Genomic DNA, 19,582 nt, shown 5'->3' on the forward strand with positions numbered 1-19,582 from the left:
TCACCTGTTATTTAAACACACACCCTTATCAGCACTGACAGAGCATTACAATAAAATATATTTTAGATAGTGTATTACAATAATGAACCTCATTGTCTAAATGAACAGTCATCTGGATATGGAAGATAAAAAAAACTAACACAAAGAATTATCCAATAATGTCATATGAGCAGGGATGCAACTTTCAGTGGGGACATGTCCCCCGAACATTCTGAAATTGTATTTTTGTCCCCCCCCCCCAGTTTTATTATTGGAATGTGATACAAAACAAGGAAACGTTGTTCTTTAGGACCATGCGGAATCCTCTGAGCGTCAGGGTAGGCTGGCCTTCTAGGCAGAGTTGATGGCCTTCTAGGCAGAGTTGCAAAGAAAAAGGCATATCTCAGACTGGCCAATAAAAGTAAAAGATTAAGATGGGCAAAAGAACACAGAAACTGGACAGAGGAACACTGCCTAGAAGGCCAGCATCCTGGAGTCGCCTCTTCACTGTTGACGTTGAGACTGGTGTTTTGCGGGTACTATTTAATGAAGCTGCCAGTTGAGGACTTATGAGGTGTCTGTTTCTCAAACTAGACACTCTAATGTACTTGTCCTCTTGCTCAGTTGTGCACCGGGGTTACTGGTTAGAGACAGTTTGCTCTGTTCTGTGAAGGGAGTTGTACACAGCATTGTACAAGATCTTCAGTTTCTTGGCAATTTCTCATATGGAATAGCCTTAATTTCTCAGAACAAGAATAGACTGACCAGGTTCAGAAGAAAGTTATTTGTTTCTGGCCATTTTGAGCCTGTAATCGAACCCACAAATGCTGATGCTCCAGATACTCAACTACTCTAAAGAAGGCCAGTTGTATTACTTTTTAATCAGAACAACAGTTTTCAGCTGTGCTAACATAATTGCAAACCGGTTTTCTAATGATCAATTAGCCTTTTAAAATGATAAACTTGGATTAGCTAACACAACATGCCATTGGAATACAGGAGTGATGGTTGCTGACAATGGGCCTCAGTACGCTGATGTAGATATTCCATAAAGAAATCTGCTGTTTCCAGCTACAATAGTCATTTACAACATTAACAATGTCTACACTGTATTTTTGATCAATAAAGGTGTTATTTTAAAGGACAAAAAATGTGCTTTTCTTTCAAAAACAAGGTCATTTCTAAGTGTCCCCAATCTTTTGAATGGTAGTGTAAGAGAATTTGTCCCAATACTTTGGTCCCCTAATATGGGGGGACTATGTACAGAAAGTGCTGTAGTTTCTAAACGGTTCACCCGATATGGGTGAAAATGCCCTCAAATTAAAGCTGACAGTCGGCACTTTAATAGTCATTGTATCCATATCAAATCCAAGTGCTGGAGTGGAGAGCCAAAACAACAAAACGTGTCACTCGCTAGGTTCCCATCCAACTGGCTACAGAGTTTCATGCTAATACTCTAGAATCGGCATATAGAAAATGTGTTCATTTTCCCACCAGTCACCACTGGTGACACAAAATAGACAGTGGGCGATAACGTAGTGCACACAAAATGTACATTTTCGCTTAAGTTTTCATGTACGCATAAAAATAAAAAATAAATAATATGTTTCCATCGCATTTTCAACTCTGCTGATAGTTTTGTCACAGAAACTGTTGCATTTAATAGCAAATGTGCCCACTCTGGTCTTGGTACGTGCTCTCTAGCCAACAGCTTGCAGAGACAGTGTGGGTAGGTTGTGCTGGGTCTAAAGGCTCTGCATGGTCAATCCGTCATCTGCAGTGGCCGTACAGCATTTACATATTTGCATATGGTCTCTGCAGAAGTCAGGACATTCATACTTCTTTCGCTTTGCGGAAATGTTGTGAACGGAGTTGTCAAGGACGTGAGTTTGTGTTAATACAGGACCCCATCCCGCCCCCATCTACTGTCAACCAATAATGTCAATACGGAGCTATACGGAGCCCCCTGCACTGTCACAAATTTTGGGAGGCTCACGGCGATGCGGTACGGAGATCAGTTTGGCCTCCACAAGCCTTCAGAGGCTCTGCAATTGCTTCACATCCTCTGTAAGAATCACATATGCAGAGCCAGCATAAATTGGCTTTAAGTCTACATGATGAGATTATTATGGATAAGAGGTGAGAATATTTTTATTGGTCAAAAATGGCAGTCAAGCACTGATCATCATGTCACCAGAATAAGACCCTCAAAATGTATTGGAAAGGGGCATAAAGATCACATTGCACTTTCACCACCCTGTAAAATCCATCACTTCATCTGTAGCCTAATAATCTGCATGGTTTCCTGAGTTGTAGCGGGAGAACCACGCCCCATTACATCGCGTGACTCCAAGTTACCTTCGATATGATGGTTATTATATCAATATTTGTGCATGAAGGCGTTTCCACTGCCATTTCTCACATTATTAATTTTACTGACACAAAAATATCCCGACATGTCGAACGAACAAATGATCTGTCTGTATTTATAACATTGCAGCGAAACTTCCTGTTTCCATCAGCTGTTGTTTTTTTGTTTTTTTTATATGGTATGATTTTACTGCATAAAAACTGTGGATGGAAACGTGGTTACAGTCTCGATACCTTTGGAGCTCAGTGTTTCTTCTTGTGGTCCTCCAGTAGATGCTTTGGTTAAAGTTGTCTCATAGGACAACTGACGTGCGATTGGGCAGCCAGGTTCATCCTCCGTGTCAAGTAATTGGTTGACAGATTTGAGCCTTTTTTAGTCCACTGTTTTGTCTTCATGTACCTTTGCACTGTGGTCCAGATCAACCTTTTCAGCATATCACCTGTCCATATTCTCGTCAAACCTGTGTGAATGGAAATATATTGAACCGGACTGAAAAACAATAAATACATAAACGCAGCCAATACATGTTCACGAATCATCATAATAGAAGGGTCTCACTGTTTTCTTTCTGTTTGAAATTAATACTTTTATTTGCTCAATGGTAGCCCAAGAGTGATGAAGAAAAACTAGATATTCGTCACATAATAAACATGTGAGGTGATGGGCTTTCCCATCCCCTTTCATTAATGTAGCTTATTGTGAATGTGTGATGGTGCTTTCAAGAGTACTGGGAACTCTGGAAAAAAAACGAGGTCAAATAATGACGTCAGTGATCTTAAGGTCGGAAAGTAGGAGCTGTAGAAAGAGACCTTAGTTCCCGACTTGGAATTCTGAGTTGACCACTCAAAAATATTTTTCCCAGTCGGAGCAACTTTTTTTTTTTTTTTTTACAAGTTCACAGTTGTCTTAAACGCACTGAGGTCGTAAGTCAGAGATTTCCGAGTTCCCAAGTGTTTTGAATGTGGCATGAGAGAGTCTGATGGTGTCACTCACTGTCTGACGCAGTCGGGGATCTGCACACGCTCAATAGGGATGTGCTGGGACAGCTCCCGAAGGCTGTCGATAAACTGAAGCTTGCGACTGAATTTGGAGCTGTGAGGAGGACGGGATCGGAAGCCATTCGTTTTGTGTGACGACACAGAGCCAACATGTAGAAAAAAATAAAGATACAGTAGTGGGCAGCATCGTTTAAATAAAATAAATATACAATTAAGATTTGTACTATTACAGCTACAAGATCAGGGCGGCTGCTCAAACAGTGCTAAGGCCATTGTTCTATAGATGTCCCTTTTGCTTCATGGAGTAACAGGGCCCATTGACTCAACAACAACAACAGCAACCCTGACCGACTGGACTTGGTGTCTCAGGGGATGGTGGCCCTCACCTGATGAAGGGCTTGATGATGGTGATCAGGGCCTTGATGTACCAGGTTGGGTGTACAATGTACAGACCTTTCAGATTCTTCCTCAACCTACGAGAGAAACAGAATCAAGTTTAAGAGTAAAGGTAACAGTTGTTCATTCAATCTGTCAGTATATCTTCTGTAGATTTACACTACCACTCTCACATCACCATGATTGACAGTTTAAACCTTTCCATAAAACACGTATCTCTACAAAAGGTTACTTTAGTCCCTCCAAAAGGTTATTTGGGGCCCAGTCTCTGTGACTCCCCAGACAGGCGCAAGACAGGGTCTACCAGACAGGGTCTACCTCACTCACCAGTCAAAAGGTTGGACACACTTACTCATTCCAGGGTTTTTATTTATTTCGACTATTTTCTAGATTGTAGAAAAATAGTGAAGACATCAAAACTATGAAATAACACATATAGAATCATGTAGTAACCAAAAAAGTGTTAAACATATAAAAATATATGTTATACTTTAGATTCTTAAAAAATAGCCACCCTTTGCCATGATGACAGCTTTGCACACTCTTGGCATTCTCAACCAGCTTTATTGGTATACAGAAGATAGCCATATTTGGTAAAAGACCAAATCCATACTACAGCTCAAATAAGCAAAGATAAACAACAGTCCATCATTACTTTAAGACATCAAGGTCAATCAATTCGGAAAATTTCAAGAACTTTTTAAAGTTTCTTCAAGTGCAGTCGCAAAAACCATAAAAATCTATGATGAAACTGGCTCTCATGAGGACCGGCACAGGAAAGGAAGACCCAGAATTACCTCTTCTGCAGAGGATAAGTTCAATGGAGTTAACTGCACCTCAGATAAATGATTCACAGAGTTCAAGTAACAGACACATCTCAACATCAACTGTTCAGAGGAGACTGCGTGAATCAGGCCTTCATGGTCGAATTGCTGCAACGACTAAAGGACACCAATAAGAAGAGACTTGCTTGACTTGGGCCAAGAAACTTGAGCAATGGACATTAGACCTGTGGAAATCTGTCCTTTGGTCTGATGAGTCCAAAATTGGGATTTTTGGTTCCAACCGCTGTGTCTTTGTGAGATGCAGAGTAGGTGAACGGATGATCTCTGCATGTGTGGTTCTCACCATGAAGCATGGAGGAGGAAGTGTGATGGTGCTTTGCTGGTGATACTGCCAGTGATTTATTTTGAATTCAAGGCACACTTAACCAGCATGGCTAGCACAGCATTCTGAAGCGATACGCCATCCCATCTGGTTTGCGCTTAGTGGGACTATCATTTGTTTTTCAACAGGACAATGACACCAAACACACATTCAGGCTGTGTAAGGGCTATTTGACCAAGAAGGAGAGTGATGGAGTTCTGCATCAGAAGACCTGGTCACCACAATTCCCCGACCTCAACCCAATTGAGATGGTTTGGGATGAGTTGGACTGCAGAGTGAAGGAAAAGCAGCCAACAAGTGCTTCGCATATGTGGGAACTCATTCAAAACTGTTGGAAAAGCAGTCCTCATGAAGTTGGTTGAGAGAATGCCAAGAGTGTGCAAAGCTGTCATCAAGGCAAAGGCTGGCTACTTTGAAGAATCTCAAATATAAATATATTTTGATTTGTTTAACACTTTTTTGGTTACTAAATGATTCCATATGTGTTATTTCATAGTTTTGATGTAGAAAATAGTCAAAATAGTCATTTTCTACAATGTAGAAAATAGTCAAAATAAAGAAAAACCCTGGAATGAGTCGGTGTCCAAACTTTTGCCTGATACTGTACATGGGCCAAGTCAGACAACAGGAAGTGAGAGGGGAAGTTGGCTAGACACGGTCAGGTGTCAAAACACTAGCTCTATTGGAGAAAACATCACAAAGAATAATGCTGGTTTTCCAGACACAGGTGAGCCCTACTCCTGGACTGAAAAGCATGCTCAATGTAGAACTATTGAAAGAGCTTTTTCATCCACAAACACTTAATCTTGTCTGGAAAACCATCCAATCCTCACCACTCATCCCCTACCCAGATGGTCATATGCCATCGCAATCTTTGCTCTCTCTCCCACTACTATCTCCTCTTCTATCATATCATCTCTCCCTTTGATAAATAGTTCTCTGTCTTCTCTCCTGACTCTGCCTCGACCCTACTATCCTCCCTTTCCGCATCCTATAACTCGCACTGTCCCCATTTCTCCTGGCCGGCTCGGCCCTCCCCTCCTGCTCCGTGGCTGAGTGACTCATTGCGAGCTTACAGAACAGGCCTGTGTGCAGCTGAGCAAATATTGAGGAAAACTAAACTTCTGGAGGACCTATCATCCTGTCACTCCCTCCTCTCTACCTGCTCTTCCTCTGTATCCATTGCTAAAACCACTTTCTATCACTCTACATTTCAGCTTCTGCCTCTAACCCTAGGAAACTCTTTTCCACCTTCTCCTCCCTCCTTAATCCTCAACCCCCTCCCTCCTCCCCCTCTGCGGACGACTTTGTCAACCACTTTGAAAAGAAGGTTGACAATACTGTATATGCTCCTCCTTCACTCAGGCTAATGAGTCAACTGGTCCCACTCACACAGAACTACCCTATGCCTTGACAGCCCGCGACTAGTGTCCGGCCGCCCGACAACCTGCCCGCTCGACCACATCCCCTTCTCCCTTCTCCAGATCATCTCTGGCGACCTTCTCCCATTCCTCACTCCCCTCATCAACTCACTGGCTTCCCTCATCAATCCCTCTGACTTCAAATGGCCGGAGTCGCTCCACTCCGCAAGAAACCAACATTCAACCCCTATGACGTCAAAAACTACAGACCGGTATCCCTTCTTCCTTTTCTTTCCAAAACACTTGAGCCCACTGTCTCAGACCAACTCTCTCGCTATCTCTCTCAGAAAGATGTTCTTGACCCTGACCAGTCAGGCTTCAAGACGGGTCACTCAACCGAGACTGCTCTTCTCTGTGTCATGGTGGCTCTCCGCACTGCCAAAGCTGACTCTCTCTCCTCTGTTCTCCTCTTTCTAGAGCTATCCGCTGCCTTCGACATCATGAACCATCATATCCTCCTCTCCACCCTCTCAGGGCTGGGTGTCTCAGGCTCTGCACACTCTTGGATTACATCCTACCTGGAAGGTCGCTCCTCAGCTTGGATATCTCAGCTTGGAGGTCGGCCCACCATCTCAAGCTCAACCTCAACAAGACAGAGCTGCTCTTCCTCCAGGTGAAGGCCTGCCCGCTCCATGACCTCTCCATCACGGCTGACAACTCCACAGTGTGACCCTCCCAGAGTGCAAAGAACCTTGGTGTGACCCTGGACAACACCCTGTCGTTCTCTGCAAACATCAATGCAGTGACCCGGTCCTGCAGGTTCATGCTCTACAACATCTGTAGAGTACGACCCTTCCTCACACAGGAAGCTGCACAGGTCCTAATCTAGGCACTTGTCATCTCCCGTCTGGACTACTGCAACTTGCTGTTGGTTGGGCTCCCCGCTTATGCCATCAAACCCCTGCAACTTATCTAGAACGCTGCAACCTGCCTCGTGTTAAACTTTCCCAAATTCTCCCATGTTGCCCCGCTCCTTTGCACATTCCACTGGCTTCCATTCCTAAACCCCAACCCGAGTTCTCCGTTCTGCCATCTTTGCTCTTTTGGCCCTCTCACCCCTATGGGGGAAGCCCCTGATATGTTGTTGTTGTCCCACCTAGCTATCTTAAGATTAATGCAGTAACTGTAAGTCCCTCTGAATAAAGGCATCTCCTAAATGACTCAAATGAAAATGTTCAAAGAAAGGGTCCTAAACCATATCACAAAAAAATGAGTGTCTGAACTATAGGCAACCTCTAGAAATCCCTGCAGGGTTTTTCTTGGATAATTCCTTACACATATTTGTATAAAGGGAAATAGGATATAAATAATATAAATATAATAAATAAATATAATAATATAAATATAATACATAAATATAATACTATAAATATAATAAATAAATATAATAAATAAATATAATAATATAAAGGGAAATCAAGTTGAGACGTTAATTTCAACAACATACAAAGGTCAGTGTGATGGTCTTATCAGCTTTTTTCCTCCTGCAGTTCACTTGAGACCTTTACTGGATCCAAACATTTAGCTCAATTATTAGGATTAGACCCAGGTCAAGGTTTACAGCATCAAAGCTTTCTGGAAATATGAGGGATTATGTTAGTAGCCAAGCTGTTCACAAGCCTTTGGACACTGTTGTAACCATCCTGAAAAAAAGAAGACTCTTTCCATTAGGGCACTCAATGTACAACGTTTTAAAAACGTTTTCCAACGGAAAATGACTATGCAAGTGTTTTTTATTGGACAAGTCCATGTAGTCCGTTCTAGTTTCAGTTAATTTTCTTCCGTTTTGTGCCTAATGGAAAAAAAACCTGGAATCTACTACCTCTTAGCCTGAGAACTGTAGGTTGGCTGTGCGGGAAGTAAGGAGGAAACTCAAAATGATGCTTTGGTTTTGATGCCATCCTCTGGCTGAAGAAGGAGTGCCAAAGCAGGCTCTCGTAATCTTGCTAAGGATGCTAATGCCCAATGTGACACTATTATTGCCAGCTACTTGCTGTGGGTTACTTTCTATACTGTATAAGTACATATGGTTGCTATACTGCACATTCAAACTCTCATACACCATTTTTTTAAGTGCTCATGGTATTATTTGGGAATATTTACTGAAGGTTTAACTTTATTTTACTGTCTGCTGTTTTAAGTCATTTATTTATTAAATGTAAAATAGTAATTACATAGCAATTACCTAATGAGGTGCAGACTTGTATTAGATCAAGACGAGTCACAAACGTGATGGCTTGAGACTTGTCTTGGTAGCTTCTATTCTGTTTCACTACACGAGAGCGCAACAGTGGTGGACACGACTAGTCATTCCATGTTTTTTCTTCATTTGTACTATTTTATACATTGTAGAATAATAGTGAAGACATCAAAATTATGAAATAATAAATATGGAATCATGTTGTAACCAGAAAAGTGTTAAAAAAATCTAAAAATATTTTAGATTTTTCAAAGTAGCCAACCAAATCTAAATCAAATCCAAATCAAACTCTATTTCTCATTTCATGTGCCGAATACAACAGGTTACAACCTTACCGTGAAATGCTTACTTACAAGCCCTTGACCAACAATGCAGTTCAAGAAAGAGTTAAGAAAATATTTACCAAATAAACTAAGGTAAAATATAATAAAAAGTAACACAATAAAATAACAATAATGAGGCGATATACAGGGTGTACAGGTTAGTTGAGGTAATTTGTACATGTAGGTAGAGGTAAAGTGACTATGCATAGATAATAAACAGTGAGTAGCAGCAGTGTAAAAACAAATGGGGGGGATGGGGGTGGTGCAGAAATAACAGTCTATGACTTAGGTGACTAGAGTCTTCTACAATTTTTTGTACTTTCCTCTGACACCGCCTAGTATATAGGTCCTGGATGGCAGGAAGCTTGACCCCAGTGATGTACTGGGCCGTACGCACTACCCTCTGTAGTGCCTTACGGTCAGATGCCGAGCAGTTGCCATACCAGGCGGTGATGCACCCAGTCAGAATGCTCTCGATGGTGCAGCTGTAGAACTTTTTGAGGATCTGGGGACCCATGCCAAATCTTTTCAGTCTTGAGGGGGTAAAGGTGTTGTTGTGCACTCTTCACAACTGTCTTGGTGTGTTTGGACCATGATATTTTGTTGGTGATGTGGACACCAAGGAACTTGAAACACTCAACCCGCTTCACTACAGCCCTGTCAATGTTAATGGAGGCCTGTTCGGCCCGTCTTTTCCTATAGTCCACGATAAGCTCCTTTGTCTTGCTCACATTGAGGGATAGATTGTTTTCCTGGCACCACACTGCCAGGTCTCTGACCACCTCCCTATAGGCTGTCTCATCGTTGTGGTAGCACTGTTGTGTCATCAGCAAACTTAATGATGATGTTGGAGTCACATTTTCTTTTTTGCTTATGGCCTTATATAGCTGGTTGAGCGCGGTCTTAGTGCCAGCATCGGTTTGTGGTGGTAAATAGATGGCTACGAATAATATAGATGTCACACCCTGATCTGTTTCACCTGTCCTTGTGATTGTCTCCACCCCCTCCAGGTGTTGTTTATTTTCCCCAGTGTATTTATCCCTGTGTTTCCTGTCTCTCTGTGCCAGTTTGTCTTGTATGTTTGTCAAGTCAACCAGCGTGTTTTTTCCCGTACTCCTTTTTCTCTTCTTTGCTAGTCCTCCCGGTTTTGACCCTTGCCTGTTTTCTGGACTCCATTCCCGCCTGCCTGACCATTCTGCCTGCCCTGACCTCGAGCTTGCCTGCCCTTTGGTACCTACTGGACTCCGAACTGGTTTTGACCTTTTGCCTGCACAATACCATTGTGTCTGCATCTGGGTCTCGCCTTGTGCCCTTATAACAGATGAGAACTCTCTTGGTAGATAGTGTGGTCTACAGCTTATCATAAGGCGTGCAATACCTCAAGACTTCTTTAATATTAGACATCATGCACCAGCTGTTATTGACAAATAGACACACACTCCCAGCCCTCGTCTTACCAGACGTAGCTTCTCTGTCCTGCCCATGCATAGAAAATCCCATCAGCTCCTTATTATCCGTGTTGTCGTTGGCTGAAGATATTACAGTTAGATATTACAGTTTTTAATGTCCCGTTGGTAGGATACTCTTGATTGTATAACATCCATTTTGTTTTCCAATGATTGCACGTTGGCCAATAGAATGGAGGGTAGTGGGGGTTTACTCACTCACCTACGAATTCTCAGAAGGCAGCCTGACCTCCTCTCCCTTTTCCTCCGTCTTTTCTTCATGCAAATAATGGGATTTGGGCCCATTCCTGAGAAAGCAGAATATTCTTCCCGTCTAAATCATTAAATCATTTTTTTGTCCAGTTCGAGGTGAGTAATCACTGTTCTGATGTCCATAAGTTATTTTCGGTCATAAGAGACGGTAGCAGCAACATTATGTATTGTAACATTATGAACGCAAAAAAACTAACACAATGTCACGTGTGCTCCCTCTCCGGCCTCTAGGTCACCAGGCTGCTCATTATGGCGCACACCTGTCACCATCTTTAAGCGCATCTGCACATAATGACACTCACCTGGACTCCATCACCTCCTTGATTATCTGCCCTATATATGTCACTCCCTTTGGTTCCTTCCCCAGGCATCATTGTTTCCTGTTTCCTGTCTGTGCGTTGTTCATGTTTTTTGTTTTGTATTATGTTTCGTTCATTCATTAAATGATTCACTCCCGGAACTTGCATCCCAACTCCTAGCGCACACGTTATAGAATGAAGCCTCATCAAAGCGAAGCATCAGGGAGTGTTTTTTGTTGTTTTGGAGGTGATGTCGGGTCTGTCTGTCAGAACCGAAGCTACCTGGAAGGCCTCAGCCGGTTTGTCGGATTCCCATGCCTCGGCGGGTTCAACAGGTTACCCTGCCTCAGCTGGCTCGACGGGTTTCCATACCTCAGCAGGATCGACAAGCTTCCAAGCCTCTGCAGGTTCGATCGGCTCCCATGCCTCAGCTGGCTCGATAGGTTCCCATGCCTCAGCTGGGTGAACAGGTTCCAGTGACTCGACAGAGGCAACCGGGGAGGTCTCAGCCGGCTCATCAGGCTCTCACGCCTCAGCCGGTTCGTCAGGGTTCTGGACCTCAGCGGAGGTGACCGGTCTGCTCCTGATCCCTGGGATCGTCCCTGTGGTTGGTGTCCTGCGGCTGCAGCCACACGCCAGGGAGGGGGTACTGTCACGTATGTTCTCTCTCCGACGCTCTTGGTCGCCATGCTCCCGCGCCTCAGCCGGATCGACAGGTTCCCGTGCCATAGCAGAGGTGACCGGTCCGCTCCTGATCCCCGGGATCGCCATTTTGGTCGGCGTCCTACGGCTGGAGCCGTGCGTCGGGAGGGGGTACTGTCATGTGTGCGCCCTCTCCGCCCTCTATGTCACCAGGCTGCTCATAATAGCGCACACCTGTCACCATCATTACGCACATCTGTGCATAATGACACTCACCTGGACTCCATCACCTCTTTGATTATCTGCCCTATATTTGTCACTCCCTTTGGTTCCTTCCCCAGGGGTCATTGTTTCTGTTTCAGTTTCCTGTCTGTGCGTTGTTCGTGTTTCTTGTTTTGTGTTATGTTTCGTTCATTCATTAAATTATTCACTCCCTGAACTTGCTTCCCGACTCCCAGTGCACACGTTATACACAATAGCACAGTTGATAATAACCAGCTTCATGAGGTAGTCACCTGGAATGCATTTCAATTAACAGGTGTGCCTTGTTAAACGTTAATTTGCGGAATTTTTTTCCTTCTTAATGCATTTCAGCCAATCAGTTGTGTTGTGACAAGGTAGGTATACATAAGGTATAACATAAGCCCTATTTGGTAAAAGACCAAGTCCATATTATGGCAAGAATTTAAGACTTGAAGGTCAGTCAATTCGGAACATTTCGAGAACTTTTAAAATTGTGCAGTCACCAAAACCATCAAGTGCTATGATGAAACTGGCTCTTGTGAGGACCACCACAGGAAAAGAAGACCCAGAGTTACCTCTGCTGCAGACGATAAATTCATTAGAGTTAACAACCTCAGAAATTGCAGCCCAAATAAATGCTTCACATAGTTCAAGTAACAGACATCTCAACATCAACTGTTCAGAGGAGACTGCATGAATCACCAATAAGAAAAAGAGACTTGTTTGGGCCAAGAAACATGAGCAATGGGTATTAGACCAGTGGAAATCTGTCCTTTGGTCTGATGACTCCAAATTTGAGATTTTTGGTTCCAACCGCTGTGTCTTTGTGTGATGCAGAGTAGGTTAACGGATTATCTCAGCATGTGTAGTTCCCACAGTGAAGCATTGAGGAGGAGGTGTGATGGTGTGGGGGTGCTTTGCTGGTGACACGGTCTGTGATTTATTTTGAATTCAAAGCACACTTAACCAGCATGGCTACCACAGCATTCTGTAGCAATTCACCATCCCATCTGGTTTGCGCTTAGTGGGACTATCATTTGTTTTTCAACAGGACAATGACCCAAAACACACCTCCAGGCTGAGTAAGGGCTATTTGGACCGCAGAGGGAAGAAAAATCAGCCAACAAGCGCTCAGCATATGTGGGAACTCCTTCAAGGCTGATGGAAAAGCATTCCTCATGAAGCTGGTTGAGAGAATGCCAAGAGTGTGCAAAGCTGTCATCAAGGCAAAGGGTGGCTTCTTTGAAGAATATCAAATATAAAATATTTGTTTAACACTTTTTTGCTTAGTACATGATTCCATATGTGCTATTTCATAGTTTTGATGTCTTCACTATTATTCTACAATGTAGAAATGAAGTAGGTGTGTCCAAACTTTTGACTGGTACTGTAGTTAAATAGTTACATAGTAATTACCTAATGAAGTGCAGACTTGAGTTAGATCAGGATCAGTCACAAATGTGATGGCTTGAGACTCGTCTTGGTAGCTTCAATTCTGTTTCACTACACGAGAGCGCAACAGTGGTGGATGGTGGATCAGGCTATCAACTACTAACCTGGCCATGTGACTCACAGCACAGGGAGAGCTGTGACCACACTGGCCTGGATAGGAGGCCATTTGTTAATGCAATATTCGCTCAGAAATTGTGCAATGGATTTCACTCTTTTTTTATTTTATTACAATTTTTTCTCAGGGGTTGAGAGCTCTCGTTGTTTAGATTTGAAAATCCAAACATTGTAATGGAAGGGGGCTGGCTATATGTGGCTGTGCCTGTGGGTGTTTGAGTGAGAAAGACACAGAGGGGGGCCAACCAGAAAAAGCACAGCCTCCTCCATTATCAACGCATTGTGCCAACAACATCAAAGAGCCATTCCCGACTCTGAAGTCAGGAGGACTTCAAGAATTAGGCGTTAACCAGACTAATTAGCAACTGTGCTGACTTGACTTTGAGTAGGGACGCTACTATATCATTAATAAAAACAAATTGCCTAGCTGAATAAAATAAAACATGATGTTATATAATGATGTTGAAGTACTTTGCCTTGGTGACATGAAGGTCCTCTGATGCCACTGTTGTTGTATATTTTTAATGTTCCTGCCAAAACCTCTGCTATGAGGTCCTGTTTGTTCAGTAAGACCCACACAGGAAGGGTCCCAAGTGGCGCAGCAGTCTAAGCCCTGCATCTCAGTGCTAGAGGCTTCACTATAGACCCTGGTTCGATCCCGGGCTGTATCACAACCGGCTGTGATCAGGAGTCCCATAATAGGGTGGTGCAGTGCACAATTGCCCAGCATTGTCTGTTTTTTTATTTTTTATTTTTTTACACCAGGTATATTGACTGAGAACACGTTCTCATTTACAGCAACAACATGGGGAATAGTTACAGAGCAGAGGAGGGGGATGAATGAGCCAATCGTAAACTGGGGATTATTAGGTGACCATGATGGTTTGAGGGCCAGATTGGGAATTTAGCCAGGACCCCGGGGTTAACACCCCTACTCTTATGATAAATTCCATGGGATCTTTAATGACCTCAGAGTTAGGGGAGGGTTTGGCAGGGGAAGGCCATCATTGTAAAATAAGAATTTGTTCTTAATTGACTTGCCTAGTTAAATAAAATGGACCATAGTATACTACAAATCAACAGGTTTTAGGTGGAGTGTTTGCCCTCATTTGTGTACAGCCAGATCTTATCAGAGCAAGATGGACATTAATTAAGCGCCACACCCTGGGTCTATTCATATTCAACACAATAATTCTGCTTCTACACAAACTTCTAACACAAACAACACGTTTCCACAAACAGAGTCATATTTCACCAGATGCTGCGTAGGGGAAATTACAAGGTTGGGAAATAAAGGATATAAATCTACAATTTGCGCAATGCTGCTACAGCAAGACATTCGAATCAGGGAGGAGCTTCGTGTAATGATCGCATGTGCCCATTTTAGTGGAATTGTGTAAATATTGTTTCAGAAGTTTACTTTTTAATGATCTTTCTTCCACTTGCTTTACTGTCGTTGTGGTGAAAGGAAGAGCATATAGCCATGGCTGCACTTTGACAGAACTGCAAAGTTTTGAATTCTGGGCTACTCGTGAAAATCGGTCGGTTCTAGAAAATACCGCTAAAGTTCAGTGTGGCTCCACAGTACGACATCGTGGGAATCTCGATTCGAAAACTCATTGCCTGCATTTAGACTTACTGCTGAATGTTTACATTTACACTACACTTGAGGACTTCATTGCGGATTCACAGTGAAAACGTTCTAGGAATCAACCTTCTGAGAGTGGCAGAGGATGCTTTCAGTGTCAGACCCCCAGAGTGACATTTTACGGGAGGATTATTCTTAATTTCTGGGGTTTTTTCTTAGGCAAGCCTAGGAATCTAGTATTATTGAATTAATATGGGTTGCCTGTGCAGTAAAGACCAACGTATTGAGAAGGCACGTAAAGACTCAAACAAAAGGATTAATAAACAGCTGCAAGAAGACAAGCATAATAACCAAATGACTTGCCCGCGCCAGTTGCTGCTGTTAGGAGCTGATGAATCTGGGCAACGCACGATAGTAAATCAGATGCGCTGTTTACATGTGGAACCCACTGCACAGGAGAAAATGCATTACATACAAAACAACAGTAAAAATGCTTCAGGGATGTCCGAGACATTTTTCGAGATGGATGGTATCCATTTTCATGTATCTAATGTTAGAGGTCAGAGGTACGAAAGCAGAAAGTGGATGCGGTGTTTTGCTGACGTGTGGGATGTTATTTTTGTGGTGGACAGCAGCAGCTATGACATGGTGATTCAGGAGGACAGCCAGACCAACGGGCTGCAGGAGGCCCTGAACCTCTTCAAGATCATCTGGAACAACAGGTGGCTAAGGACCCTTCCAGTCTGGGTCTTACTGAACAAACAGGACCTCCTAGCAGAGAAGATTTTGGAGGGGAAATCAAAAATGGAAGAGTATTTCCCAGAATTTGCACACTACACTATGCCGGAATTTTCAACACCAGTACCAGGGGAGGACCTTCGTGTCACCAGGGCAAAGCACTTCATACATGATGAGTTTCTGAAGATCAGTACAGCAGGCCAACCAGACGAAAGGGACTGTCATCTGGTTTTCACCTGTGCAGTTGACACGGAAAACATCCGGCTCTTCTTCCGTGTCTTGACAGATAGCCAGCTTGGTAGATTTTCGACACTGAGACACTTATTTTTCACCGACTGAGACAAATGTCAATGATTTGATTACTTGAGACTTAATTACCTTGGCATAAAATAAAATAACTTGAGATTTGACTTTGGCAGTGTTCCAGGCCAACTACATTGCAGTTGCCAGATCTCACAATGCCTGAATAGGTGTTGAACATATCCACTAACCACATCATATAATATAGCACTCTGACTGCAATGTTGATGACTGCAATTTATTCGCCCTGGAACATGGCCTACGACTTGTAGACTCCGCTGACATGAGATACTTTTGAGTTCAAATATTTTTGTACTGTTTTGTTACTCACTGTGGCATATAGTTTTCTGAAATAGGACCGCAAACCAAAGCCAATTTGAGTAAACAGAACTAACCTTCTGTCAACGGTGGTGTAACACTCTCTGAGCCAGCCAATGGTGGGGAGCTTGTCACGCTGGGCCATGGCACACAGGTACACAATGACGTAGTTCTCCGCAACCATCAGGTCCAACGTTCCCACAACGTACCTGCAATGTTTAGTGGTGCTGTGGTTAGGAATGTCGACCTGAAAAGTGGCCAATTCAGATAGTGTTTTACTAAGACTGTGGCTTCTCATCGATTAGCTCTCAGACCTGAACAGGTTGTCCATGACATGCTGGTAGTTCTCCATGTTGTTTTCAGGGAGATAGCAGGAAGAGAACACAATGATGTCATTAGACCCTTCTCCATAGTAGCCTGGAAGGAAAACAACATTTGGATGAGGCAAAAATGAACATGCAAAAAATAAGTGAAGATGCTCGTTCTGTCATCTGAGTTGATCGCACAACAAACGGTCACATTATCCGAATTCCACGAGGCTGAGGAAAACTCACATTCTTGCATAATGTCGGTGAGGTAAGTGCGACAGATTAAGTGAGTGCTGGGGTTCTGGACTCACCCCCATGTGACAAGACTCGAAGGAAAGGTTCCAGTACACTCATGTTGACCAGACTCTCCTGAAGCGGATCTCCTGTGCGGAACCGGCGCCACCTAGTGCCCTGGCTGTCCACTTGGTCTTGGTCAAGAGAGCCCACTCCCATCTGCTCTGGTACTGACCCACGGGCCTTATGGCAACGGGATGCCACTCCCAGACGAAGCAGGTCATCTGTGAATGGGAATAATGTTTCAATGGTCAATTTCCCATACCGTACTGTAGATAACAAAATGCATAGATGGAGAGTGGTTGTGTACTGTCTATAATATATAATATCTATGGCGTCAAGATCACCTAATGCAAAGCATATATAAAGGGAATAGCTATATATTATGAATTGCCCAAAATAGCCTATTTGTGTCTATCCCATGGGAAAAATATAATCAAAGTAAAAGTTGTTCAATAAGTTCATTGGCTGATCTTGGACCTGTGAGTGAAGAAACGGACCAAAGATAAAGGCTGTTAGACTGTCCTGTCCACTGCACCCAGTTCTCACCCTCCAAATCCATGTCGTGCACTGGAAAATGGAGGGACTCGCTGTCCGAGGGCGTTTCCATGGCATCCAAGTCGATGTCCAGCCCCAGATCGTCGTCATCAGGGGAGGGAGAGAGGGCAGCTGTGGCATAGTCGTCGGACACCGCCGAGTCACTGCGATCCAGCGTCAGACTTAGGGCGGGAGCCACCAGACGCTTCTTCCTGGATCGGGGCCCTGTCAGAGCCAGGCTGCTGGGCGGGGCTACCATGACATTTAATCATCATGATTTGCATTTATATGGAGCTTTATAACAGTGACTGTGATGTTACAACGTTGCCATTTTGAATTGAAGTGTTACCTGGCCTGTCATCAGCAGCTAATGTGCGGTTCCCCGAGACTGCATCTGTGCCTTGAGCATTCCTGGGAGGTGACCTACAATGTTTAGATAGGTCAACAATTACATTTCTATGGAATTCTTATTAGATATAGGTGTTTCATTGTGAAAAAAAACACTTGTTTGGATATTTGGTATGTTGATAATATAACAAGAACAATTCAGTCTGATGACCATAACCTCTGACCTGGGAATGTAAATGTCCTCCTCCTCCTTCTCCATTTCTTGCTCTTCCTCTCTTGGCTCCATGTTGTTGCTGTGCAGGTTCTCAGTGCCAAGTTTCCTGATTGGATGTTGTCAAGAGTAACAGCAGACCTTTTGGCCCGGAGAAATGAAAAGTCCAAACCGCTATTACAACTCAGGAGCAACTTTAGCTGTGACTTCATATGTTTATTTGAGGAGAATAAAGAGTGTAAAAAAAAGAAATGATGATGAATGTCATGGACATAGGGTAACAAGTAAACAAATAAATACTGTAGCACCTACAGGTTCGTGTCGGATCAGTTCTGCCAAATGATCGTATACTGAGGGATTTGTTCCTGTGCTGGCCTCTAGTGGAAAACACACAGTGTTCATTTGTATTGAGTGCAATCAAAGTAGTGCGGTATAAAAGCCAAGGCTTGGCAACAACCACTGTCTGTCACCATTTTGTACTTTCTTTTTCAAAGCTTGTGTCACAATGAAAAGGTAGAATCACTTGTAGAATGTAAGACCCTTACACCAGTGCGAACACATTCAATTGCACCAATATCACCAAGTTTGTCTTGGTTAGATTCATGTGAATACGTGGTAAACAAAACTTGAGACAGGAACGCATGTGCACAGACACAATACAAAGCAACAAATGTGTAACGTTACCTTGTTGGTGGTGTTTGGTTGACAGGCCGACAAAACTTTTCAATGCCTTTGTTAAGTTAAAAGTACAGCAACTGTACCATGAGTAACCTTTGAGTGAAAGAGGTAAACGTTATGGTTTTGCTGATCTCATGACGGAGCCTCAGATTGCACTGACACAATTGCCACACCTGAGAGTCAAGGTGTGGTGTATTTATTGCCAGTGCAAGCCCATCCCGGTAACCGAGGCAACGGGAATGAACTGCACAAGCTCCGCTTTAGGGTGAAAACATGCATGTACATGCAATGCTTGTTCAGAACTCATGCAGTGTAGGCTATTGGGCTGTATGACATCACAGAGAATCAAACAAAAGAATCAGCACTGAAACTCGTCGTACATGATTGAGGATTTTTTTTTTCATTGTTATTTATACTATAAAACACATACAAACATCCTAATACCTATTCGGAATCTCAAATGTATGGCCTACTGTAGATTTGAAAGGTCCATAGAAAATTGACCTAAGAGATTTTGTACCCAAGGATGTTTCGTGCACCTGGTACTTCCTTGGCTATCTACACATTATTTGCTGGCTCGGCATTGCACCACGAGTACTTATCTTGTAATTTTGAGAAGTTACATTTTTCATAGTAATCACATCCCTCTTCAACATTTCCTCATTCAGTCACCACAAACTGCCTATGTATCTTAAATATGTTTAGAAACAAGAGAAATTGCCAAGCATTCATATACTGATAAACATAGGGGTTGACCTTTGGAGTTGACAAAGCCCGTTTGATAGCTTAGATCTTTGCTTTCCATCTGCAATGTGTGATATAGTGCCTTCAGAAAGTATTCATACCCCTTGACTTATTCAACATTTTGTAGTGTCACAGCCTGAATTCAAAATGGATTACATTGATTTGGTTTCTCACCCATCTACACACAATACCCCA

The 19,582-nt window shown here is 43.1% G+C and overlaps 2 protein-coding genes across 4 annotated transcripts; one reads left to right on the forward strand and one right to left on the reverse strand.

The window, feature by feature from the left end:
* Positions 1-2,093: 2,093 nt before the first annotated feature.
* LOC110496279 (BCL2/adenovirus E1B 19 kDa protein-interacting protein 2) lies at positions 2,094-18,784 on the reverse strand. 3 transcript variants are annotated; one of them, XM_090208698.1, is made up of 11 exons: positions 18,650-18,784; positions 18,278-18,342; positions 17,979-18,106; positions 17,756-17,829; positions 17,419-17,658; positions 16,887-17,093; positions 16,582-16,684; positions 16,345-16,476; positions 3,735-3,821; positions 3,344-3,442; positions 2,094-2,810 (listed from the first exon to the last, which is right to left on the reverse strand). In XM_090208698.1, the coding sequence occupies exons 3-11, from the start codon at positions 18,038-18,040 to the stop codon at positions 2,786-2,788; spliced, it is 1,029 nt and encodes a 342-aa protein (XP_090064824.1). In that variant the 5' UTR covers positions 18,041-18,106; positions 18,278-18,342; positions 18,650-18,784; the 3' UTR covers positions 2,094-2,785. The 3 variants fall into 3 exon arrangements, with proteins under 3 accessions (XP_090064824.1, XP_021427755.3, XP_021427759.3); XM_021572080.3 differs by having other exon boundaries at positions 18,278-18,335; positions 18,650-18,776; XM_021572084.3 differs by lacking the exon at positions 18,278-18,342 and having other exon boundaries at positions 18,650-18,782.
* LOC110496280 (guanine nucleotide-binding protein G(s) subunit alpha) lies at positions 9,719-16,226 on the forward strand. Its single transcript, XM_090208699.1, has one exon. It carries the CDS (start codon positions 15,164-15,166, stop codon positions 15,986-15,988), a length of 825 nt encoding a protein of 274 aa, XP_090064825.1. The 5' UTR covers positions 9,719-15,163; the 3' UTR covers positions 15,989-16,226.
* Positions 18,785-19,582: the final 798 nt, after the last annotated feature.

The sequence above is a fragment of the Oncorhynchus mykiss genome, chromosome 18 (genome assembly GCF_057628025.1).
Source record: "Oncorhynchus mykiss isolate SJ-2025 chromosome 18, ASM5762802v1, whole genome shotgun sequence".
Lineage (NCBI taxonomy): Eukaryota > Metazoa > Chordata > Actinopteri > Salmoniformes > Salmonidae > Oncorhynchus > Oncorhynchus mykiss.